General features: G+C 38.0%; 1 protein-coding gene across 6 annotated transcripts in view; it reads left to right on the top strand.

The window, feature by feature from the left end:
- The first annotated feature begins 610 nt into the window (after positions 1–610).
- RBM26 (RNA binding motif protein 26) overlaps positions 611–25,121 on the top strand; it is a 50,655-nt gene continuing 26,144 nt past the window's right edge. For 2 of the 6 annotated variants that reach the window (XM_071741700.1, XM_071741679.1), the window contains exons 1-12: positions 727–1,148; positions 11,242–11,360; positions 11,898–12,034; positions 12,916–13,004; positions 13,588–13,799; positions 16,424–16,684; positions 19,081–19,320; positions 20,696–20,836; positions 21,210–21,350; positions 22,328–22,439; positions 23,241–23,400; positions 24,761–24,925. In XM_071741700.1, the coding sequence (XP_071597801.1) occupies positions 1,078–1,148; positions 11,242–11,360; positions 11,898–12,034; positions 12,916–13,004; positions 13,588–13,799; positions 16,424–16,684; positions 19,081–19,320; positions 20,696–20,836; positions 21,210–21,350; positions 22,328–22,439; positions 23,241–23,400; positions 24,761–24,925 (1,848 nt within the window). In that variant the 5' untranslated portion in view covers positions 727–1,077. Of the gene's footprint in view, positions 1,149–11,241; positions 11,361–11,897; positions 12,035–12,915; positions 13,005–13,587; positions 13,827–16,423; positions 16,685–19,080; positions 19,321–20,695; positions 20,864–21,209; positions 21,351–22,327; positions 22,440–23,240; positions 23,401–24,760; positions 24,926–25,121 lie in introns of all 6 variants that reach the window. The other 4 variants (XM_071741690.1, XM_071741649.1, XM_071741657.1 and 1 more) reach the window with 3 other exon arrangements.

The raw sequence follows: 25,121 nt of genomic DNA, 5'->3' as shown, positions 1-25,121 counted from the left end.
ACATTAGGTGTTGGACGGGACCTTTAGAGATCATCAAGCCCAACCCCCCCTGCCACAGCAGGACACACAGGGCAGGACACACAGGAACACTACAGGTGGGTTTTGAAAGCCTCCAGAGGAGACTCCACAACCTCTCTGGGCAGCCTGGTCCAGCGCTGTCACCCTCACAGGAAAGTTTCTCCTCATGTTGAGGTGGAACTTCCCGTGTTCCGTCTTAAATTCCTTGTCCTATTACCTATTTTTTAAAAAAAACAAACCCCTTTCTTTTTATTTTTTTCTCTCAGTGGCAAATCTCTGCGGGACTCCTCGCCACGGGGCGGGCAGCCCTCACTACACCTCCCCCTCGCCGCTCCTCCCAGGTGCGTTTCCATGTGACGCCACTCTCCCGCCCCTCCGGGAGGCCGGGAGGCCGGGAGCCCCCTCTGCCCTGACGAGAAGGCGACAACAAACCTGTCTCACCACGGCCACATCGACCACAGCCACCACCACCACCGCACCCCTCCTCTCCCCGCCCCTCCTCGTCCCGCCCGGCCCGACCCCGTCCGGCCCATCCGGGCCCGGCTCCGCCTGCCGGCAACCCCCGCGCACGGCCCGTTCTCGCGAGACTCCTTATTCTCGCGACAGCGGCGCACCGCCATCTTATCTGCTCGGTGGTTGGGTCTGGCGCTGCGGCTGAGGGGAGAGCGGAGTCCGGGGCCTGGGGCGGACAGAAGGGGGGGAAGGGTCGGGTTGGTGCGTTCCGGAGCCTGTCGCTCGTCAGGCCCGTCGACCGCCCTGCCTTTTGCCCGCCGCTGAGGCGGGGAGGAACTGCGGGACGGCCGCACAGCGCTCCCCGGCCAAGAAGCGGCGAGAGCGGGGCCCGCAGGGAGCAGCCGCGCTCTGCTGGTTCCGCCCCCTTCGTGGCGCTGGGCCTCCGGCCCCTGCCAGGCGGCTTCGGCTGAACCGGGAGGCGGCCGCGGCCTCTGCGGGAGAGGGAAGGCGCGGCGGGAGCCGGGGCGCCGGCCGGCGGGGCGGCGCGGACCCCGCCGCCGTTGTTGCTGTTGCTGCCGGGGAGGCGGGGGGCCCGGGCCGCTCTGGATGGTGGTTAAAATGATCATAGAAAACTTCGAGGCGCTGAAATCCTGGCTCAGCAAAACCTTGGAGCCCATGTGAGTAGTCGCGACCCTTCCTTTCTCCCTCGCCCCTTCCAAAAGACAACCTCCCTTTGAAAAAACACGGGGATCCTCAGGGGAGCGGGGAATGCTGTGCCGGAGAGGGCCCTAAGGGCATCATCCCGGGAGATGTCCTCCCGGCGCCCTTCTCCCCCGGCTCTCTTTTGTAAGGGCGCCGTGGGGCTACGTCGTTTCCCCGCTCTCCAGGCGCCGTCCTCGGCGGGGAGAGAGGGAGGCAGGACCGTCTTTCTCCGGAGGATGGATGCAGCTTCCCCCCCTAGCGACCGCCGTCGCCTCTCCCTTTGTAGCCCAGGGAAAGCGGAACATAATGTGTGTGTCTGCGTGTGCCCGGCTCTCAGCCCCCATGGAGGCAAGGTTAATAACCACGGCCTGCCGCCCTGCCCAGTGACCTTCTCTAGGAGAGCTCAGATGCCATTGGGACGTTTCCCAGGATCCCAGGACCTTCCCAGCAGTATTTTCTGTAGGCCTGTGGCACGTCGTTCTCAGTTGTTTTGGGTAGTTGACGCTTCCTTGCTTCCTGTCCACCCTTCCCCGATTAAAAATTGCATCAGTGCAGCGCTTGGGAGTAGGAGCCCCAGAGAATAATTTGCCTAATTGTGAATACCTGCTTGGTTTCTAAGCATAACATTCATGTGAGTAATTGGTGCTCTTCTGCAAAAAGCCAGCGTCTTCCTTCTCTGAATGGTATTTTAGTAGAAAACCTGGGCTTTGCTTTAGAGGTTTAGTCTTTTAGAAGTACAGTGTCTGCAAACATTTTAGATCAATGTATGTGCTTCACTTGTCATTCTGAACCACCATTTTAACATATATGTATTAAATTACTTGATTTGAGTCAATAGAACTATAACTTACAAATTTATTGTTATTAACTTGTGAGATGTTTGTCCACTGTTGTTTTTACTCTTATGCTGTTTCATGGGAGGATGGGTGTGTGTGTGTGGTGGTCTTTTTTTCCGTAGAGCCTCATCCAAACTACACTGAAATAGCTGAGTCTTGAACTTAACTTCAGTGGAGTTTGAATCAAGCCTACAGCAGATTAAACTGAGTGCTCTTATATAAATGTTTGACCCTTAAAACTGTGGTTGGATTTTTTTTTTTTATTTGCAAAAAAACCCCCACATCTTCTTGTAATGATGTAGTTTTGGGTGGGTGAATTAGTCTTCATCTTGGGCCATTGTAAAGTAGTATGAGAATAAAAGAGCACATCACTAAGGTAGTATGAGAATAGCAGAGCACATTGTGTTTAGGAGTAATAGATCCAGCTAGTCCTCTGGTGCAAAATGCTTTCTCTTAGTTTCTTGAGTGAATATTCTCTTAATTGTAGTCAGCAGATTGATATCGGTATTTAGAGTGTGCTGTTCAGAGGCTTAGAACAGATAATTGTTAAGTTTGGAAAAAACTTGTAATTTCCAAAATAAATATTATTTCAAATGATAAATCATACATCCTTACCTCTCAATTGGTCAGTAGCTGGAGATTGATGTTGTAGAATCACTGAATGAATGGTTTAGGTGGAAAGGGACCTTAAACATCACCTAGTTTCAATGGCCCTGCATGGGCAGGGATGCCTTCCACTAGTCCAGGTTGTTAAAGACCCCAGTTGGCTTTGAACTCCTTCAGGGATGGGACACCAGCAACTTCCCTGAGCAACCTGTGCCACCCTCACTGCGAAGAATTTCTTTCTAGATCTACCTCTCTTTCAGCTTAAAACCATTACTGCTTGCCCTAAATTCTGTGAAATTGAAACTGGAAGTCTGGTGACATTTACAGGAGGCTTCAAAATCCCTTCATTGAGTAAATACCTAAGTTTCTTTGGATTTTCCAGATCTGTGTCCAAAATCCATTTATACAGTTTTTCACTCTTTCTTGATTATTATGCATTAGGAGCTCAAGTTTGACTTCTCTGGTGCATAGTTTCTTATCACAATTTAGTATGTATTGAACGTTTGCCATGGTGTTTAGCTGGGGATGAGTATTTTTCCTCAGTCTTTCTCCTCAAGCTACACTCATTAATGATGTGTAGCAGTAACTTCTTATTCGGGTAACAGACTCAGGTTGCACAATGTTTATTTGTGCTAACATTGCACTGTGACATCTGCTAGTGGCAGTCAGCAGTTAAAGGGTGTAATTGAAATTTTCAGCTTCTGTGATCAGTGCTATTTTCTGGTTTTTAGCACTAAAAGGATGAACATGTTTCTGTCAAGTTAAATGTAGTGTGTGAGCAGTTCAGATGTGGTTTTCATGCTAGAAAACTGTTGTGGGGTAGGGAATCACTGACCTGGAGGATGTTGATTTCCCTCAATTTTTAGCTTTGGAAGGAAACAAGTCAGCAGGGACTGTTTAATTCAGCTGTCCTTCCATTTTTTGTAGAGTCCTGTGTAACTGTTATTCCAGAAAGTGTTGGAATTAGTGAAGTAGTATTTTTGTTTCCTAGCAGTCAAATATTCCTGGAACTGCAGCTATCTGAAATGTGTGCCTACAACCATGGCTCCTGGCTTTCTGAAAATTCTAGTGTGAAGTTACTATTAAAGAAACAATTGCTTTTGGTTCAGTACTAGTACAGTGAGGCCCTAACACCTCATCTGGAGGTGTTACCATAGCCTGAACATAATTTTTAACTTGTGTTTAATGAAACAATCAAAAAAAGAAAAAAAACGGCCAGCTGTTTTTCTTTTGTGTGTCTGTTTTGGAAGCCTGCAGCTGAATGGCCTGGTCAGTCTAAAGAAGACATGACTGCATTAGACTATAATGCAGGTGTTATCTCAGTAGTTTTAGGGAGAGAAGAGTATTTAAGAAGGTATATAAATAAATCTCTGCATATCTGTAGTTCTGTGTTAGTATGCTGCATATAGAGCTGAACAGATACAACATGCTTTCTTTTCCTAGTTCCCTGTTTCTCACTTTTCTGCTAGGGTATATAGCTTGTTTCAAACACATGTGCTTCTGAAACACATAGGGATAGCAATATCCATAAAGGTTGTTTTAATTTTCTCATGAAGTTTTACCTTTGAGTGCTAAAGCACTAGCAAGCATACAGACTTTTTAGTGTAATGAAACAAGTGTGTTACAAAGTTGTATTGACTGGACATCATTTGGCTGTTGGATTGTTTTGACATGGTCCCTCTGGGAAATACTGATCATAGTCATGAATGTTTGGAGGAGAGGGATGATGGAAGATTTAAATTTTTTAATTTTTTGTTTGTGGTGGGTTTGTTTGTTCTAGAATGCTGTAATGCTTTGGTAAGGCCTTGGTGATCCCCTGTAAAAAAAACAATCCTTATCTGAGTTTCATTATGTTGCAGTGAGGCAGAAAATGCAAGTGCTACCAGGCTGGAACGTTTACACAGTCCAGCTCTGCTTGAGGAGTGGTAGTTCTTTAGTAACTTTCTACAGGTCTCCAGAAAGGGGCTCCAGATTCTGAATAAACTGTGTATATAATCCTTGACAGAATATCAGAATCTCGCTTGGCAAAGTTCCCAGTAGGAAAGTGTTTTTCTTTTTTTTTCTTAAATTTGTTTGAATCTGTTCCTGTGAAAAAGTTAGCCTTGTTTTTACTAATGATGCACTCACCATTTTGCCTTGTAAGACATCATAATGTTCTCCCCTTGCCCTAATTCATAGCACTGTAAAATTTTCTTGGTTTTAGTTACTTTGTACAAAGTAAATTTAATTAAAATCTTCTGCTTGCCCCCTGAATGTTACTTATAACTTGATTGAGGCTCCCATATCTCATTTTCTCCACTGTATTTACTTTCATGTATTAAATAAAACTTGCAAAGGAGATGAAAAAGTATCTAAAATGTTTATGTAGCATTTAGGTGTACCTCAGTAAAATGGAAAGGTTTTTTTGCATTAATTCTGCATGGTATTGTAACTACTTATGTGAGAATCAATAAAATCCAAATTGTTTTAAGATTATTTTGAATATATTAATAATTGGAATATATTGTGTCAGAATGCTCTGGTATTTAGTTATGCCTTCATTGTTCTGTTTTTATTTGGTGCACTTTTCAACCTTTTTTCTTTAAAGCTCATATATTTTGACTGCTTGGACCTTTGCTTAACTGTAATGTTTAATGATTACTTATCCTCACCTAGTTACTTAAAGGCACCAAATAGAAAAGTTGGTGGTGTTAAGAATATGCTAATAAGCCAAGACAATTAAAGAATAGGAATAAGGTAAAGTTAAAAACTTTGTCGTTCCTTTCCACATACAAATGGCACCCTGTCCTACCAGTAACACTCACTGGCTCATTAGAAGGTTTCACTCTTGTTTCCTCTGAAACGTACTCAAAAGCAATAGGTGTTTCTCTTAATTTTTCTTACTCTGTTAACACTTTACATTAAGCTATTGATAACTAAGATCAAGCAGAAATACACATCATTGGTATGTCCCTCTCTTACCAGTAGGAATTACTCATATACATCTGCTATGAAACTTAGTAGTTTGTTCACCTGACTTTTGGAGAGCTGCAGTATTAGAGAAATAGAGATTCCTGACTCAAAAGTGCTGATACTTCTAAGCTTCCGTAGAATCATACTATGATAGAATTAAAATCTTAATATTGTAAGGATTAGTTGAAGGCAAAAAATAAATAGGAGAAAATTTTTCTTGTTACAGAAAACCTTTCTTGTTCTTACACCAAACACTGGCAACAAAATGGAAGCCCTTGTCTGTATCACAAGTTGTAGAGATGCTGATGATTTTTGCTATCTGCATTGAATTTGTGTTGGACAACCAGAAAGCTGACAGCTGCTCTGCCTCATGAGAGCTGTCTTAAATCTAGAGGTGGCATTTTAAGCTGCCTGTTCCTGGTTGCAGCTGTATGAACATGTCAGATCTGGGTATGGGGATAATTCGGAGCTATTGTAATGACATCATTGACTTATGTAACAGCAGTGGAGGCTGTTGCATTCCTCAGAGTACTCCTGTTGCTTTGAATACTGTTAAAGAGTTAATGAAAGTGAACGTGAGCATTATAAGAGTGATCTTTCTCTTTCTGAAGTTAATAGAACTGGCTGAATGAGTCTGTCATTCATTTTACTTATCGAACACTGTAGTTTTTTACAGATTGTTTTTTTTTTTTTTAGTAGCAACACAACAGAATGGTACAACTGCCTAAATTAGACTAGCTGCTCTGCCCAATGTGCAGCGTACATTTTTCTGCACCCACTCTGCACTGAAAATATGAAGCATGTCTCTGAGCCTTCAGACATAACCATGTCCATCTTGGTTACTGTTATGAACCTGGGCATTATTCTAGAGAAATATTAATCTTTAGGCAAGAAAATTAGAGTAAAAATTTAGATTTTAAATTTACAGTATCGGAGCAGGACAAATAAGGTGCACCTGCATGTTATTTCTTTTACAAAAAGACCATTCACTGCCTGGAGGACTTCAGACATGCTTTGGCAGTTTCAGTGTATTGTGATAGTTTAAATTTGTCAAGGAGCTAATTTCAGGATTTGCAACACCTTTTTGTCTGCACAAGCATTTTAAAAAATGTATTTAAAACCCCTTTTCATAGCTTGTTCTACCATTTTAAAAATTAGCACATGCTCACTAGCTGTGTCCAAAATGAAGTCTAGATTGAGAGTGGTGTTATTGGCTTGAAATACAGGCTGTGAAATACATCTGAAATGAACAAGTAATGGTTTTGTTACAAAGGAACTTCATTGAAGGTTTTCTGTTCTCACTCTTCTCCTTCCACCAAGCATGTTTTTTCCCTTCAGTGAATAAGTGTTCATTTTGTGAAAACTCAAATTGCAGCTCTATAGCTTCAGCATGGGAACTTTTGGATTCTATTTTTCAGCTGTAAAAGGCTACATACCCTCTAGTAAAACACTACTTACATCTATCTGCCTCTGATATTTTACATTTACATTTGCCAGATATTCTCACCAGAGGGTAGACTTTGGAATGCTAATTTTTTTTTTCTTTGTAGAAAGTATGAATTGTTATATTGCCAAAAATCTGAAAAAAATCAATTTTCTATGCAATTGCTGAGATGTTGTCTAATAACTGTAAAATTTAAGCAGCAGTTTGTTCTGATATGCCAGTGAAAATTTTAGCAAAATAAAGGATTATGTCTTTGTTAAAAATAATTCTGTAGTGTTTACTACTGTACCACAGTATCAGGTCTGCACCAGATACCATAGGTACTACTTTTTAAAAAAATGCCATAAATAATTACTTGTTAAAGGCTCTAGTTCGAAGTAGCTACTTTGCTTATTAAGAACTGGCTTAAGTGATGAATTACAGCATGAGGAAGTTCATAGCACTGGAGATGTGGGGGTTTTTTTGAGAGAAAAATATTTGGGTTTAGATACTTCAGACCTTTCCTCAAACCACATCTCCTCCAACAGAGGCTCTCAGGCCTGCCTTCCCTTTTGATACTTTTTATGATAAAAATACTTAAAATAAACAGCATGTTCTGTCTCTCACCTTAATAATTAGAGGCTTTCAGATCTGCCCTCTATTTTCATACTTTTCACATTAAAAATACTCATTCTGTCTTTCATTGTAATAGGTATTTTTTTACTTACATTTAAATGTATTCATAGGCATGAACCTGACAAAATATGTCCTCAGCACGTTTTATTAAAAGTTTGTGTTTATTCTCTCTTAAGGCTTCAGGGATATTTACTGTATGCTTCTATTCAATATATTTTAAACTGGTTGTTATGCAATATTTGTGTGGAAAGGTATTTTGGTGGTTTAGCTTATCTGCCATGTTGAATTACTGATAGCTATTTTGGCAAAGTCTTTCTAAGTCAGTATAAGCTCTATTGTTAATAAGGGGTTCTGTATGTACAGATACGCCAGGAACATTTTTTTATAGGCAACTCCAATATGTATCCCACATTCACTGAATTTGTAAGCCAAGACTGCTCCTGTAATTGAATGGTGACTATAAAAATCAAAGTGGTTTCTCAGAGCATGTGTGGTATTTTAGATTTTAAAATAAGTAAACCTGAGTATTGGAAACAAGGAGATTGAGTGGTGTTTAATAGATTGCAAAGTATTAAAAAAAAAAAAGGCTGTACAGAGGACTGAGTCCTTTTCAGCCAAATTATTTTCTTCTTCTCAAACATTATTAAAATATATTTATATTTAAGACTTAAATTTGCTTGTAGCAACTTCAGCTTTTTCTTTATTTGAAATATTAATGACTTAAAAAACAGATGAAATCAGAAAATAAGGATTTTGAATGAGGGATTTTGAACTTTTCTGTGAGGTTTATTTAAGTTGTGAACTCTGTCTCCTACAACTGAACAAAATATTTGATTGGGTGGTACTTTCCTTTTCTTTGGTGGTTAGCAGTTGGAGGTATCCAGATCATTCTCTAAAGAACAAGTAGAGCTCTAGCAGTAGAATTCTTCCATCTATTCCTGTATAGTAAATGCTGTTTATTAAAGCAGGATTATCAGAGCAGTCTTCCCTGTTTCATATAGAGCAGTAGAGACTGCATATTATCTGGCTGAAGCAGGAGAGGCTCTTCAAAAATCTAGCATTACTAGTTAGGATCATATATGCAAAAAGTGGGTGTAAGAAAAACATGGTGTGATATTTTGTTGTAGCAGGCACTGGCATGTATTTGCTACATGGAGATGAGTTCAGATTACTTCTGCCAACTGGTTTTTGGTTGTTAAAGAAAAAAAATGGAAGAGAAAACAGGAGGAGAAAGTTATGAATGTCTAAATTTCTATCAAACATCTAATGCACAGATTCTATTTCTACTCAGGTCTGTGGTGTCATCTCAGAAGCAGGCACATGAATAACCTCCTGCAGTGAGAGCAGTAGGGCTGCACAGTCTCTTTTACACTGCTAGCCCCTGAGCACATCATCCAAGCAGGTTCACCTGTAGATAGATGAAAATAGCACACTGGCTTTCTGATGTATGATTCAGCTTATAACTGGAGAGAGGACTGATATTTTTTTGTACCGACACTGAAGGCTGCATTAAGGAACAATTTTTAAAAAAATAAATTGCAAATTCAAGTTGTTGGGAAGTAATGAAATGCTTGTGTTAGTACCTCCTAGGGTCTGTATGATGAACAGTGTTAGAGATTGGACTTTCAGATGATCTGCTTGGATGATGTGCTCAGGGACCAGCAGTGTAAAAGAGGGTCTGCAGGCCCTATTCACTATAGGAGGTTATTTATGTGCCTGCTTCTGAAATGGCTTGGTGGTTGGACAGTATTTTCTTCTGGATAAGGAATTGTGAAATTTAAACAGGGGCAAAACATGTAGTTGAAGGGAAACATTTCTGAAGAATTTTCAGTCAGCGTGCAGACTCTTTTTTGGTTAACAGTATATATTTGCATTTTGCCAGTTTGGGTTCAACTGGAATGTGGACTGGTGCACTTTTATCTCCTATATCTGTCAGTGATGTAGACTAATACAGAGTACTGGTATGTCCCCTAGCAGCTCAGGTTGCTTTTACAGCATGAAATTTTGCTATTGCCAGCTTTCTAGAGGATGCTGAGTTATGTTTGAAGCTTTGACCTTTAACTTCAGAGCACTGTGCTGGGCCCAGGCTATCCAGAGGATCTCCTGAGGATGGATGCAGACAGATCTGCTTCCTTTGGTCAGTAGATATGTTTGCATGGAGGATGTTGCTTGCTGTGCAGGAGGGTAGCTTCTCTGGAGAGAGGAATTAGGTAGCATGATACGGTGAAGGATTTGGTTTCTTCTGCCCAGTGTCTAAAATACATGTCATTTAAATGATCAACATTCAGATTTATAATTTAACTTCAGCATTGACATGTCATTTGTTTTAATGTGGAAGAGATTGAGAATTGCAATTTTAGTCTTATCATTGTGAGTAGAGGACTTCTGTCTGATACTTACACTCAGGGTAACTTCCTAACTGCTGTTTAATTTTACTTCTCAGTGATTCTTGCTAGAGAGAGTGTACCATTAGAATGCATTAGTGCAATTTTTTTTCCCCTCTTGTAGTTCTTCAAAACACCAGTAATAAATTTGATCACCACCCAATTGAGCTCGCTGGCTGTGCCACATGACTTGGGTATATTAAATCCTGCCTGGTTTTGTGGGATTGTCAGTCTTCCTTTGGTCAATGTTAAATAATAGGATTAAATGGTTTAACAAAATACTTCTGTTCTGCTTGATAAACCAGTGTCTAACCATTTGATTAGATGCTGGTTTTGAATTACAAAGTGTGAAATGGTTTTCTACACAATTCTTGCTTGCTTTGGCAGGTTTTACATGATAACACCACTGCAACATTCTTTTTAGATCACTATTTTGAAACTCTATAATAAAATTATTTATATTAAATAATTTTCTGCTTCAGTGGGGATATACAGGTTACTGTGCTTCAAGTTCTTTGTAGATGTGTGTGAACTTCTAAGTGCTTCATCCTTAATTTTAAATTCAATTTAGATGTCTAAAATGGCTAATGATCTCCTAATTTAGCTTAATTGTGGACCTCTTAGAGATTTTCATTATAATATGGGATAAACACTTTTTCCTTAAGCTTTTGAAATTAATTTTTTTCCTTTCTATGTTGTTCGTGTATGGGCAGTAGTAAGGTTCTTTAAAAACATATTTAAGATAGTCACTGAGAGTCTTGATTTTTATTTTTATTTTCTTTATAGATTACTTCTGCAGCATCGCTGTATTCCTTTGTAATTAGGTAAACTAAATTTTACCCATTAGCAGTGACTTAGTAGTGCATGCAGAATTACTGATTTAATCATTGGGAAATTCTGGAAGTATTTGTCATATTTGTAATTGGTTCTAAGAGAAGTTGGAGCTGTTTCATTCTAAATAGTTCTCCCTAGTTTGCAATGAGGTGGTTCTTTCTAGGTGCCATGTGGAATGTTGTTTGGAAATATTCTAGGCAATTGCTTCTTTGGAAAAGAAAGGTGATACTTAGTGATCTTGCGTATCTGGACTGTCTAAAAAATTATCCCTGAGTGTTTTTCAATTACTTTGGTAGGAGATGTTTTGGTCTTCTATGTGTACTGGTTGTACCAGTTTCAGGTATTAATTTATGTAATTTAATTGCTTTTTTTCTCCCCCTGTTTAATTAATTTGCAGATGTGATGCAGATCCATCTGCCCTAGCTAAGTATGTTCTGGCTTTGGTAAAGAAGGATAAAAGTGAAAAGGAACTGAAGGCATTGTGTGTTGATCAGCTGGATGTATTTCTTCAGAAAGGTATGGTTGTTGTCAGAACAATTAAGCTTGAGTGAAAAGTCTGTCTTTAATTCATTCAATCTTTTAGCATAGAATCATGTGTTAATCTCTTTATTTGCTTTGTTACTTTGAAATATGCAATTCAATTTTCATGAAGTAATTTGCTTTAAAAACCAGAGGTATAGCACAATATATATACAGTAGGTATATTTTTTGTGTCTGTTGGTATTCCTGGAAGAAAATTATAGATGTTAAGAATTATTTTCAGAATCAGTAGTAGAGCTCTGTATGTATTCTAGAAATATTCTTCTGTGTTTTTTACTAAGAGACATTAAACAATTGAATGACTGAAAATCTTCATAAAACATTGTCATTGTTGACAAATTTCTTGATTCCTAAATGTCTTTTTAAAATATAAATTAGTAGCAGAGTATTTTTAAAAATACTCTTCATTGTTTTAACTTCTTGATTAATGTGATTTAAAAAAAATACTTACTTTTATAGCAAATGTTAACTGAAGTTTTGAATAATGGATGTTTGTACACTCTTTACTTGTAGAAACCCAGATATTTGTAGAAAAACTGTTTGATGCTGTGAATACAAAAAGCTATCTACCTCCACCAGAACAGCCATCGTCAGGAAGTCTGAAAGTAGAATTTTTTCAGCACCAAGAAAAAGAGACAAAAAAGGAAGAGGTAGACATTGATTTTATTTTAAATGTATGCCTTTTTCCCTCATCCTTCTGGTTTGCTTATGTGGTTCAACTTTGTGTTTATTTGTTAATGAGACCCCAAGTTTATATTACAGCATTAAAATATGTCACAGCATTTGTGCCTAGTAGATACAGTACTGCTACACTGTTTTCTAAACACAAGTGGCTTCTTCAAAGGTAAACCCAAAGTGGTTCTGACTAGGCAAATGTAAATAAAGTTATTGAGTCATGTAGGAATTGCAGTGCAGCCTACATTAGTTCTTTCCTTAGGGTTGCTGTTGTAGTTACTCTGCCCTCTAATTTGACATAAATCCAGGTTGCTATGTTGAATGGTGGTCCTCATTCTTCCATCTGCTTCATCCAGATAGTATCCTTATTCTGACACAAGTGTTTATATTGCAGTTAGAGCCAGAAGAGGAGGTTTATCCTTTTCAACAACAGCCTACTAGGTTTGGCTGCATGAAAGGGTTTAAGTGGGGTCTGAACCAGCTGAACTGCCAATTAAGAAAGACCTTACTTTGTCAGTCATTAAATATTTGTGTCTCCTCAGATCTATCACTGCACCTTAGTATGGGCTTTTGTCCAATTGTAGCAAAAGCAGATGTACTTCTAGTGCAGCACTGTAAGGATTGCTTATTCTGCTTTATTTTCTCAGATCCCATGCTTTGAATATTCCTAGAAATAGAAATCTAAAACCTTATGTAGATTCTCTAATTGCATTCTCTACAAAAATGTTATTTCAGCTCATTACTGCTGACTTTGCATTTTAGTTTGATTTTTTTAGTTGAAATTTTATTTGATTGTACAGAAGTCTCCATGATAGTGTACTCAGGTTTTGATCTAGTGTACATACTTTAAATTCAGATAGTTAAAGAGGAAGAGCGAGAGAAAAAGTTTTCCAGAAGACTGAATCACAGCCCTCCTCAGTCAAGTTCTCGCTACAGAGACTCCAGGTAATAAATTTTGCTTAACCTCTTGTATTATAATCAGATGGATTTGAATTTTTATGGAGTTACTAAATTAAATATTTTATTTCTGTGTGGTTATGTAATAAGCCTAAAAATAAGACTTAGATTGCTTTTATGCATATGTAGCTAAATGACAAGAATATAAGTGACAGTGTAAGTATAACCATCATATTTGAGTTTTAAGATTAATTTTTATGTCAGATATGTGCTCAGTATTGAGATAGAATTGTGATAATTTTAATTTAGAAGCCTTCCCTTTGGTAACTTACTTTTTGATGTTTCCAGCTTGAGGAAAGTGCAGTGCTGGGCAGAAAGAGAATTTTACAGAAGTTTTAAAGTCTTATGGATGGTAAAAGTAAAATGTATAACCCAACTAAAAGGATTTTTAAAGTCTTTTGAGAAGAAAGGAAGGGCCGTAGTTAGATTACAATTGTGCCTTTTTTTCTAGTTTTCCGTAGCCATTTATTCATGTTTTTGATGGTAGTTGAGGTTTTAAATTATGTCTTTAAATTAAGGCTCTAAATTATTACTAAAATTATTGTAATTACCTACAAAATTACATGTTTAGAAGCCGGGATGAAAGGAAAAAAGATGAACGTTCCCGGAAGAGAGACTATGACCGAAATCCTCCCAGGAGAGATTCCTATAGGGATCGATACAACAGAAGAAGAGGGAGGAGTCGGAGCTACAGCAGGAGTCGAAGTAGAAGTTGGAGCAAAGAGAGATTGCGGGACCGGGACCGAGACCGGAGCAGAAGCAGGAGCAGAACACGAAGCAGAGGTACCAACAGTTGGTCTCTAGAATACGGTGAATGTTGTCTACAAAATTTAAACATTAATCTTAAATCCTGGGTTCAAGATGTACCAAATTTTCCTCTATTGTTCAGGTTTCTTTGTCCAAATTTAGCTTGGTTTTCTGTGGATATTAAGTTCATGTAATTATGTTTTCAGTGCTTGTTTTCCCATCTTTCCCTGCATTCTTCATCACTACCTTTGACTGTGTTTGTCATTTCTAAACAATGTTGTAAGAGAGACAGAAAAATCTGACATAACTGAATTTTTTTAACTTTTAGGAAATTGTGGTTTGGGAAGATCTAGAAATTAATACCCATCTACGAAGGTAGAACTAGCAGAAATTACCTGTTTGGCAGCAAATGGCTTGCCAAGCAGAACAGTACAGCTCAGTTCTTTTTGTCTTGTCCCCTCCTTGGTGTCATAGGGAGGGAATGAAATTATTACAGTTAGTATTTGCATTTGTACAGTTATCTGTAGTACTTAAGGATAAGTGCAATAGTTTTTCAAATTAAGTATCTTTAGAAATAAAGCTATGCATTTTCTCCCAATAGCTGTTACTAATACATTGAAAAAGAGCATTGAGAGTTATTTCACAATCTCTTTATTTTGTTTTAAACAATGTAGTTGTAAATAGTAGTGTGGTTTAAATCTCCTATGTGTTTTTATTTTCCTGTAGAATGGTCCTTGCTAACTCATCCTTAAAGTAAGAGTGCAGAGTTTCTGAAACTCTTTGAGCAGGTATTTTCCAAGGAACTTAAGAATGAACAAGTTCAAGAACATAGAGCAGTTAAATCATAGAATCAGAGGTTTGGGTTCGAAGGGACCTTAAAGTTCATCTGGTTCCAACCCCTATACATGGGCGGGGACACCTGCTACTAGATCAGGTTGCTCAAGGCCCCATCCAACCTTGAACACTTCCATGGAGGGGGCAGCCAGAACTTCCTTGGACAACCTGTCCCATCACTTCACCACCCAGCATCTCACCAGGACCAAATTCCTTGGTAATGTCTAACCTAAATCTCCCCTCTTCAAGTTTGAAACTATTACCCCATGTCCACTCAGTACACCTGTGTAAAAAATCCCTACCCCAGCTTTCTTGTAGGCCCCCTTCACGTATTGGAAGGTTGCTATAAGGTCACCTCAGAGCCTCTTTTTCTCCAGGCTGAACAACCCCAACTTCTTTAGCCTGGCTTCATAGGGAGGTGCTCCAGCCCTCTGATCATTTTAGTGTCTCTCCTCTGGACACATTCCAGGAGCTCTGTGTCCTCCTTTTGCTGAAGACTCCAGACCTGGACACAGAACTCCAGGAGGGGTCTCACAAGAGCAGAGCCGAGGGGGAGAATCACCTCTCTTGACTGACAGTCTGTGCTTCTTTTCATGCAGCCCAGGACACAGTTGGCTTTCTGGGCTGCAAGTGCACATTGATGGATCATGTTAAACTTGTCGTCCTTTTTGAATTTCAAGCAGTTTGCACAAACCTACTTCTCAAGCCTGTCACTGTCCCTCTGGATGGCATCCCTTCCCTCCAGTGTGTTGACTTCACCACACAGTTTGGTTTCATCAGCAGACTCAGGGGTGTGCTCCATTCCACTGTCTGTTGCCAACAAAGTTGTTAAATAGCACTGGTCCAAGTACTGACCCTTGAGGAACACCACGTGTCACGCATCTCCTTTTAGACACTGAGCCACTGATCACAATATTGAAATGTGATTAAGTCTTAATTTAAGGATCATTTTACATTAACTGCAATGGTAGTTTCTTATATGCAGTATCTTGTAGTGTAAGCTGTTTCTTTTTCTAAGCACACTAGGAAAAGTCTGTCTTACCCACACCTGCCACCTTTAAGCCATTTTCATTAATGTTCCTTTAATGTGGTGGTGTTTGAGTCTACCAACTTATGACAGAACTGTTCTGTCATCATGTTAATACTCACAGTTTATTTGATGTTAGTACTAGAAAATAAACAGAATACTTTGTATGTATTCAGAATAACAGGTCATGTTACTGCTCTATCTGTCCAGGAGTGTTCCACAGGTGTAAAGTACTATTCCTCCAGTCACAACAAAGGTTTGCATGTGGTTAAATATATGCATTTTAATGCAGACAAAAATAAAATAAACAATATGAGGATACAATAATAACAGTGTCTTAAAACACTAAAATGTGCAACTTTTCTAGTATTTTCAGATGGTGACTACCCTTTTCTTACCCATTGCTTCCCTTTATTCAGACTAGTTTGGATGGAAAAGTTCTCAGAATAAACAGAAGATGTAGTGTGCTTGAAGTTAAATAGAGTTTCTGCTTTATTATGAGTATAGCTGTTACTAAAATGATACAGTGGCTCACTATGTACTTTTAAGATTATTATTTTTCTGATTAAACCTTTGGTATGTAGAATCATTGGATAGTTGAGGTTGGAAGACACCTCTAAACGTCGTGTAGTCCAGCGCCCTTTCTTAAAGCAGATAAACTCCCACCTAGAGGGAGTTGCTCAGGACCCTGTCCAGTTGGGTTATGAAGGGTGGTGGATGCAGAGGCACTCTGGACCTGTAGAATGTAACTATGGATTATTTTGTTTTGGTTTACTTATTTATTTATTTATTTTTACAGAAAGGGATATGGGAAAGCCAAAATACGACCTAGATAGAACAGATCCATTAGAAAACAATTATACTCCAGTTTCCTCTGTGACAAATATTTCATCCGGCCACTACCCTGTTCCTACACTGAGCAGCACCATTACTGTTATTGCTCCTGCTCATCATGGAAATAACACAACTGAAAGCTGGTCAGAGTTCCATGAAGAGCAGCTGGACCACAACTCCTATGGAAGACCTCCCCTGCCAAAGAAACGCTGTAGAGATTATGATGGTAAGTCTTGTTTCTTTTTTGGTTTTGATCATTTCCTGCAGCTGTGATTAGCCCTTTTCTGAAAAGATTGAGGTAATTTTCCTTTCTTTTCCTAATGCTCCTCTAATGCTGTGTTTTTTCTATTACACAATTATTGAATGCAAATTTTATTCCAGTTTTTAATCTCACTTAGTTTTTAGACAATTTTATAGGTATTTGTTTAGTTTTTTGGTTACTAGATTTATTTTATTCAGGTGCAACATTGTATACTTCGTATTTTTAAAATTTTCATTAAGAAGTCAGGCTTTACACAGGTTCCCTGTCTTGCCTTATGTTCAAGCTAAGTATTTTATTCTACAGTTTTGACTTCATTTTTATTCCATCCTAGCTAAGAGATAATTTTAACTGGGAAGGGCTGGAGCTGCAACTTCCTTCCTCATGTTAGCCCATTTTTTTTCCAGCAGAAGTTTGGGTTTTGGTTTTTTGTGTTTTATTTTTGGTTTGTTTTTTTTTGCTGAAATTCACACAAGAGGCTGCTTCAGTTATCAGCCACTTAGATGAATTCAGCCAATTGACCTGGTAGGTGGTCAACAGTATTGTTTCTCCCTCAAGTTTTTTTCTGAGGGTTTTTGTACAAGTTTAAATCTAGGAAAGCTTATATTCAGAACTCTGATTAGAATAATAATGTGATTTACTTTTTTTTTTTTTAAGTAAAGAAAATGGGAAGCTGAGCTCTCGGATGTTGGCAGAGTTGCACTACCAAAGAATAACTTTGCCATTACTCATCTTAGCAATACTACAGTGAGAAGAATTGTGAAAGTGTAGTTTTGTGTTAAAGTTTTCTTCTAAATCAAGCTGAGCTGCAGAACATTGTGTCTTGTTCTTCCAGCTCTACAGATTTTTTACAAAGTAACAAAACATGCGGGCTCCAGTACTTTTGAAATAACATCTCCAGGCATGACAGTGAAACTTTGTGTATTTGGCAGTCTGTCTTTTGTAACAGCATATTATTTCCAGTTACTGAGTATGGAGCAAATAGTAATGTGTTGGCAAACTGTGATATAGTTTTCCTCCAGTTTTACTGTTGATTTTAATTTTTTCCGTATATTTCTGACTATTACTAAAATCTGCCCATTGATTTCTCTTCCATTGTGGTGGCTGTTTGGGTCTTTCAAACTGATAAACTTATCTCTTCAGTGACTAGCTGGCTCCAATGTACTCCTAACAGCACTTTAACATCTTATACTTGGCCTACTCTGCAGAGCTCCTGTTATTTCTGTTTGTGTTCTCTATCTCTTCCTGAAGATGAGGCAATATAGACTGCTTTTCAGCTTCATGTTTTGAGGAAGTGGACACTCAGCTTTCTTCCTATTTTACTAGAAGATGTTTCCAACTTTCCCTCCATATTGCATTGTATTGTGTTGGTTTTTTTGCTAAATAAATAATCACAGATGCATAGATCACGTGGGTTGGAAGTGACCTTTAAAGGTTGTCTCATTTAATCACCCCTGTAATGAGCAGGAACATCTTAAACTAGATCACATTGCTGTCCAACCTGACCTGGAATGTTTCTAGTGGTGGGGCAACCTGTTCCAGTGTTTCACCACCCTCATTGTAAAAAATTTCTTCCTTATATCTAGTGTAAATCTACCCTTTGTTAGTTTAAAGCCACTGACCCAGGCCCTGCTAAAAAGTCGGTCTCTGTCTCTTACAAGTCTAAATATTCAAAGGCTGCTCCCCCACAGCTTTTCTTCAAGCTGAACAACCCACCTTTCTCAGCCTTTCCTCAAAGGAGAGGTATTCCACCCCTCTGATCATTTTTGTTGCCCTCCTCTTCACCCATTTCATTATTTTACTTGCATATAAAAGAAAATAAGTGAATGCATATTATTTTTTGTTTGTATGTGTATATTTCATATTTACATATGTACATATATGTACACATATATAATATATATGGGTGTACATACCCAAAATATTCTTATTTCTGAGGTAATGGCAAAAGAAGAAAAAGAATTGGAGTGATTTTTCTCATATTTGAATATTATAGTATTAACTTCTAACTTTTCTCAGTCTCAGTATCCTCACTTTTTTCTTAGAAACACTTTTTGTTAGTGTCAAAACACACAGATTTCAATCTTTCCTGTCACTGTTTGTTGCAATGTGATGCAGAATTAATTCTACAAGAAAAATCTTAACTCCTCTGTTTATTCTGCTAGAATGTTGCTGCAGTCTTTCTGCGTGCTGTTAAAATGAAGTTTAATGGTCAATTTAATTTTCTAATCTAAATTTCTGCTGCTATGTGAAGTTCTTAATTTACAAACTGTTGCATTACCCAGAACGTCTCATATGTACTCTTAATCAAACTGCAGCTGTTCAGTTACTGACAAAACTTCTTTTTGGTTTTGATGTTTCAGAAAAGGGTTTCTGTATGAGAGGAGACATGTGCCCTTTCGATCATGGAAGCGATCCAGTAGTGGTAGAAGATGTGAATCTTCCTGGCATTCTGCCTTTCCCAGCACAACCCCCTGTTGTTGAAGGACCACCTCCTCCTGGACTTCCTCCCCCTCCACCAATTCTGAGTCCTCCTCCTGTTAACCTTAGACCTCCAGTGCCACCACCAGGCCCCTTACCACCTAGCCTTCCACCTGTAACAGGTAATTAAGATTAAAATAAATTTTTTAGTGGAAAAGCCTGTATGTTACTTGAGTTGTATTCTGTGCTAAAAGGTGTTTTAAGATTGCCAGCTGTATCTTAAACAGTTGTACAATGCTCTACTGTGGCACAGCTTACCCCAAATTTGTTTTTTTTAATAGTAATTTTTGCATACTTGATTGCTGTAAAATTTGCATGTTAAATGGTAATTTTGCATATGGGGTAATATTTCAATTATGTTTAAGCAAAGGCATGGCATGGGAAAACTTAGTTCCTTTAATTTTAAAGGACAGAAGAAGGGAAAATCCTGGCCACAACAAATACTTGACATTTTATTTGTAATACTAAAATTAAAGAGAATTCACGACCCGGTCCAGTTTACACCAGAAGAGACACAATTTTTTATTATATTTGAAACTAGTAAAGTAACTTTCATTGGAAAGTACTTTGGCTCAAGTACCAAAAACTGCATGAATGCTTTTTTGCTTGGCTGACATTTATAAAATAGCAGCTTAGCACTCAGTTCCCTAGTGTGGTTCAAAACTGTTGTGTTAGTTTTACATGATTATTCCTTTCTCTTTTTTATTAATTTAGATGTCCCATTTGGTAAAATTATTCAACAGCACTTAATATTTGGTATTACTTGAAATTTTCTTAAACTCTTTTAATTTCTGGTTGATAATACATTTAAGTAAGAACTGAATTTATTTATTTCACATAGTATAGAGAGGAAAGGATTACTGGGGTGATCAACTCTGCTTTACATACTGTTTCCTCACATGCTATATCTGTGGGGGAAGTCCAAATATATGACTTTGTATCTTTTTCCAAAGCTTGATTTTTGCCAATGATTAAATTGGAGGCCAGGCTTGACTGCTCCACTTTGAAACTGTCAGTTACCTGTTGTAAAAAAAGTCCAACCAACCAATTGATCAAAAAAACCCATCAGAGTTAAGAAGGATCTCTGACATTCTGCCAGAATTGTAGGTATCTTCTTGGTTGTTTGGAAAAATACTCTCCATCAAGTGAGTGTTTCTCATCATAGAACATGTCACACAGTACTAAAAACCAGAATTTATTTATTTGAGGGAATTTTTTAAAGTTTTAAAGATGGTCTTTTGATGAGGATAAATGCTGGCTTAGCAGCTGCATTTTGCTTTAAACTATTCAAATGCTTCTGTCTGCAGTCCCAGTTCTGAGTCATTTGCTGATGGAGATGGTTTCGTACGAATGGTAAAGCATCATGTCTGTATATGTACCCTCTCACCCACCTTTTTAAAAAACCTTAATACTTAAGATCAATTTCCTTACGAGTTGAGTGTGCTGTTAGTCTAGGAGGTAATAAATGAATGCAATGTTTTTCTTTGTTTTTTACAGGACCACCCCCTCCACTTCCCCCATTGCAGCCTGCTGGCATGGATGCTCCCCCAAACTCAGCAACCAGCTCAGTTCCTACTGTTGTCACAACGGGTATTCATCACCAGCCGCCTCCTGCTCCACCCTCTCTTTTTACAGCAGGTGTAGTACTGAGGCTTTGCCCACAAGGTTTGCTAAATAGAATAACATTGATTTATATTTTAATGTATATTATAGAGATGATAATATCATAGTTTGGGAGAACAAGTTTGTATAATTTAGACTGTGACAGTAACTCAACGCTTTATGATCTAACTTCAGGACAGAAGTAAAATTTGCGTGTAAAATGTGAATCTTGACAATGGATTAATATTTTCGTTGGGTTTAAACAGAAAACTTTGTATGACTTTTTTAGGGTAACTGTTACACAGCTCTTCATTGTAATTGTATCTTGCAATTAAATGAAATATTGTATTTGAAACCTTAGGAGTTTTAACTGCAATTTATTTTAATTAGACAATTTATTTGTTACCAGAAACGTATGACACAGATGGCTATAATCCAGAAGCTCCAAGTATAACAAATACTTCAAGACCTATGTATAGACATAGAGTACATGCACAAAGACCAAATTTGATAGGACTCACATCAGGTGATATGGATCTACCACCCAGAGGTATGCTCTCATAGTCATGCTTATTTAGTATAGCTGGTTTTCTGACATAAGTGCAGACTGAGGCAGTTTTCACAGTTTGCAGTACTGGAAAACACTGTATTTTTTAAAACCTACTGGAATTGAAGTTCAGTTGAATAGAGAATTATGCTTACAGTTGCTTTATGTCTGCATTTTTCAGGTAAAATTAAATCTTTTGCTGGAGTATTGCACAATTTACACTTGGCTGTAATAATATTACAGGAAAATTTTAGTGGTTCTGCAACAGATTGTTAGGATGATTTTTGTTGTGGTGAGGAAGGAGTGATTTTTCTTTATCTGGTAGCAGACAATTATGCATGAGTAATTGTAATCTCATAGTTCTGTGTCCCTGAGAAGCAGCAGCAGCAGCATACAAGACAAGAAAGGAAAAGGGATAAACCAAATCTTTCAAATGTTGGTTTGTTTACACTTGTATGTATTTGTATTTAATAATGCTATGTTTCTGTTGGCATATTTTCAGTGAGGAGAACCCCAATATGATTCCTTTTCTTCAGCAAGAGCCACTCCTCTCCCACTTCATCCCTAGATCTTGCTCCTAGATCTTAGTGCTCTGGAGTACTGTACATTTCTTATCATTGGCTTTTTTGTGTGTGCCAGCTGATAGAACAGAGGTATTAGCAGAAATGATGTGAGCCTCAGAGGGTTGTGTGGGACGTTGTGAATTCAGTGAGTGCAGTCATCTTTGGGCAGATGCCTTCTGTATGTATGGTGTTGCTGTGACAAAATGAAAGCTATTACCTATTTTGACTTGCCACAGCTAATTGTCAAGATGAAAAATGTGTGACTAAGGTGTGATCCAGTTTGAACAAAGATCGTAGTGATTTCAGAGTAAACAGTTGGGCTTTTTGTTGCAAATTCATTGGGGGCAGAATACCTTTTTATAATCAAATACACAAAAAATACAGAAAATACTGTAACATCTTTATCTCTGTTTACAGAAAAACCTCCTAATAAAAGTAGCATGAGAATAGTGGTAGATGCTGAATCCAGGAAAAGAACAATCGGTGCAGGGGATGGTGGTGTTCCTACAAAGAAGACTTGGTTTGACAAGTGAGTGATCATAAACACAAGGTTGGCTTAATAGTTCGAATTTTGTGGAGCTCTTTCCTGTCACTGGAAACATATATAAATCTGTATGAATTGCAAACAAGGTAAACTGAATAAGCTGGCCATACTTAAATATATCACACTATAAAGTAATTTTTATTTGGCTATACTCTCTCAAAGGCAGTTTAGAGATAGCTAAAGTTGCTTTGGATGGTAACAAGATGTACTCCCTGAAAGATGGGATGATCTAAGAAACAAAGATGCTGCAGTGTGATGGTTGTTAGGGATGACTAATACTAGTTTTGAAATTTGAATTGTATCATTGCTGGTTTGGGTTGAGTTGCCAGGTATGTTACTGACAGAAAATGCAGGGTTTATTGCTTAGTTTCCAGTTACACCCAGAGTAACAAAAGGTTGGAAGGGATTTCAAGAGTTTACTGGGCCTGTGGAGAGCCTTGAAGTGATGAAATGTTTATTTGAAGTGTAAGTGGTAAGATTGCTTGGGACAGATGAGAAATAGCTTTTTGAGAGGAGCAGTGTGGAAGTCAGGATTTACAGGCACAAGCAAATTACTATGAATTATCTTGCAGATTTTTGCATTGGTATATGCTGAGAGGATCAGTGGGGAAAACTGCAGATACAAGGGCCTGGATGCTGTACTCTTTTATAAAATTACATATTTTTTTTTAAGTCTGCAGATGTTTCTGTATCTCGTACACACATGCTCCTATGTAAGCCTATGCAATTTAACATGGTGTTAGCTAGCTTGCTATGGATTTCTGGCTTGATTCTTATTTGTTGCAGGCAAAATTTTAACAGAACAAGTAGTCCAGGTTTCCAGAAGAAGGTGCAGTTTGGAAATGAAAATACAAAACTTGAATTGAGGAAAGTTCCCCCAGAACTTAACAATATCAGCAAACTTAATGAGCACTTCAGTAAATTTGGGAACTTAGTCAACTTGCAGGTAAGAATCTTTAAAGAGAAAGCAGTATGCTTAATGATACACAGGGAGGTGCTAAAAGGAGAATGCCCATTGGTTTTTAACTGTTTCTATGTTCTCATATATAAATAAATAATGTTCTCATTATTTTCTTACCTGGTTTCTTAAACACAATCTGATTGGTTTTTATGGAAGCAGAAATGAGATGCTCTGGCCTTCTTTTAGATTTTGAACAAATATTTTCATCCCAGATTAGATACATTAAGATACATTGTTTAAACATTGAAAAAAATGGATTTTGAAGGTTTTCCTTCACCCTTTTTCTTAAGTTTGGATCTGATATCCTAAATCCTCTGTATTTTTTGAGATAAATTGTGAATACAGAAGACCTTTATTCCTCATACAGAAAGGAATCCCTGTGTCCTTATAATTACTTCGTGATGTATCTGAGTGATCCACATTTTTAAAAAGTAAGCAAACAATTGGAGAAAGATGCAAAAGAGGTGTGAATTACTAAGACTTAAGTTATGTTGATGTTACATATTGCAAGCTCTATATGTAATGTCAGTATTTCATGTCCAGTCTCTAAGCTACTCAGTTGGATATTTCATCATCAACATCTCATTATCAAAAAGTTTCAGATAGTATCTACTAGTTTTGTGTACTCTTTCTGGTTTGCACTGAGAGGTTGAATGAAGATGCATAATAAAATATTTTTGTATGTAATGATACAGTACAGAATAAGTCTCCTGTGCCAGTGTGAACACCGAAGGAATCTCTCTCTTAATTGATCTTAAATATTCCTTAAGCCTTTCCATAATTTACCTAAGCATATGGATGTATTAGCAGGCAGTACGATTCAACAATGCAAATAAAATTGTGTGTGGATGCCTATAAAGAGACAGACAGCTATGCAGATAGAAACTGCAAGCTATGCTTTTCTTACAGAGGTTATAATTTGGTCCTCTGAATGTGTGAAATAATCTATTAATGGTCAAAGGAGGAAAACCACAATTAACTTTATTGTCTAGTGCTGGTACTAGATAGGATTTTTATGGACTGGCCTGTATTATTTGTAGCAATTTTCTTCACTTTGCTGATGCTTCCTCTTGTCTTCCAAACAGCTACTTGTATTTACAATTAGAAATACTGTTTGACTGTTCAGGTATTTACTTCAGTTTGTTTGCTTTGGGTTTTTTTAACTTCTTAAAGTTTATTAGCTTAATCTCAAGTTTGCTCTTCAGAGTCATTGGTAGAAAGCATTTATCTGCTGACCTGTACTGGGTTTGAATTGTAAGCCTTGAAACTAGTGACTTTATGATAACCAAGACACAAATGAAAATTCTAGGTGCAGTAAGCTTTGTTCCTCTGTTTTAAATCTTAGGTTGCATATCAAGGTGATCCAGAAGGTGCTCTTATTCAGTTTGCTACACACGAGGAAGCAAAGAAAGCGATCTCAAGTACAGAAGCAGTATTAAATAATCGTTTTATTAAAGTTTATTGGCATCGAGAGGGCACTGCACCACCAATCCAAGCCACCACACAGAAGGTATAGAATCTTAAGTTTATTCCGTTTAGAATGTTATATTAAAATATATATGAAATTTAAAACATTTTTCTTAAAAGTGTTTATAGAAAGTAAACTAAGTACTTCTGAAATCATAAGTAATTTTTGACCTGTGTTTTAATCCACAAAAAATCAGTTTTAATGACACCTGTCTCACTATCTCCCCAGTTATTCTTCA

This window comes from Heliangelus exortis, chromosome 1 (assembly GCF_036169615.1).
Source record: "Heliangelus exortis chromosome 1, bHelExo1.hap1, whole genome shotgun sequence".
NCBI classification, from domain to species: Eukaryota; Metazoa; Chordata; class Aves; order Apodiformes; family Trochilidae; genus Heliangelus; species Heliangelus exortis.
The sequence above is the reverse complement of the archived record's forward strand: the minus strand, read 5'-3'. Positions and strand labels throughout refer to the sequence as shown.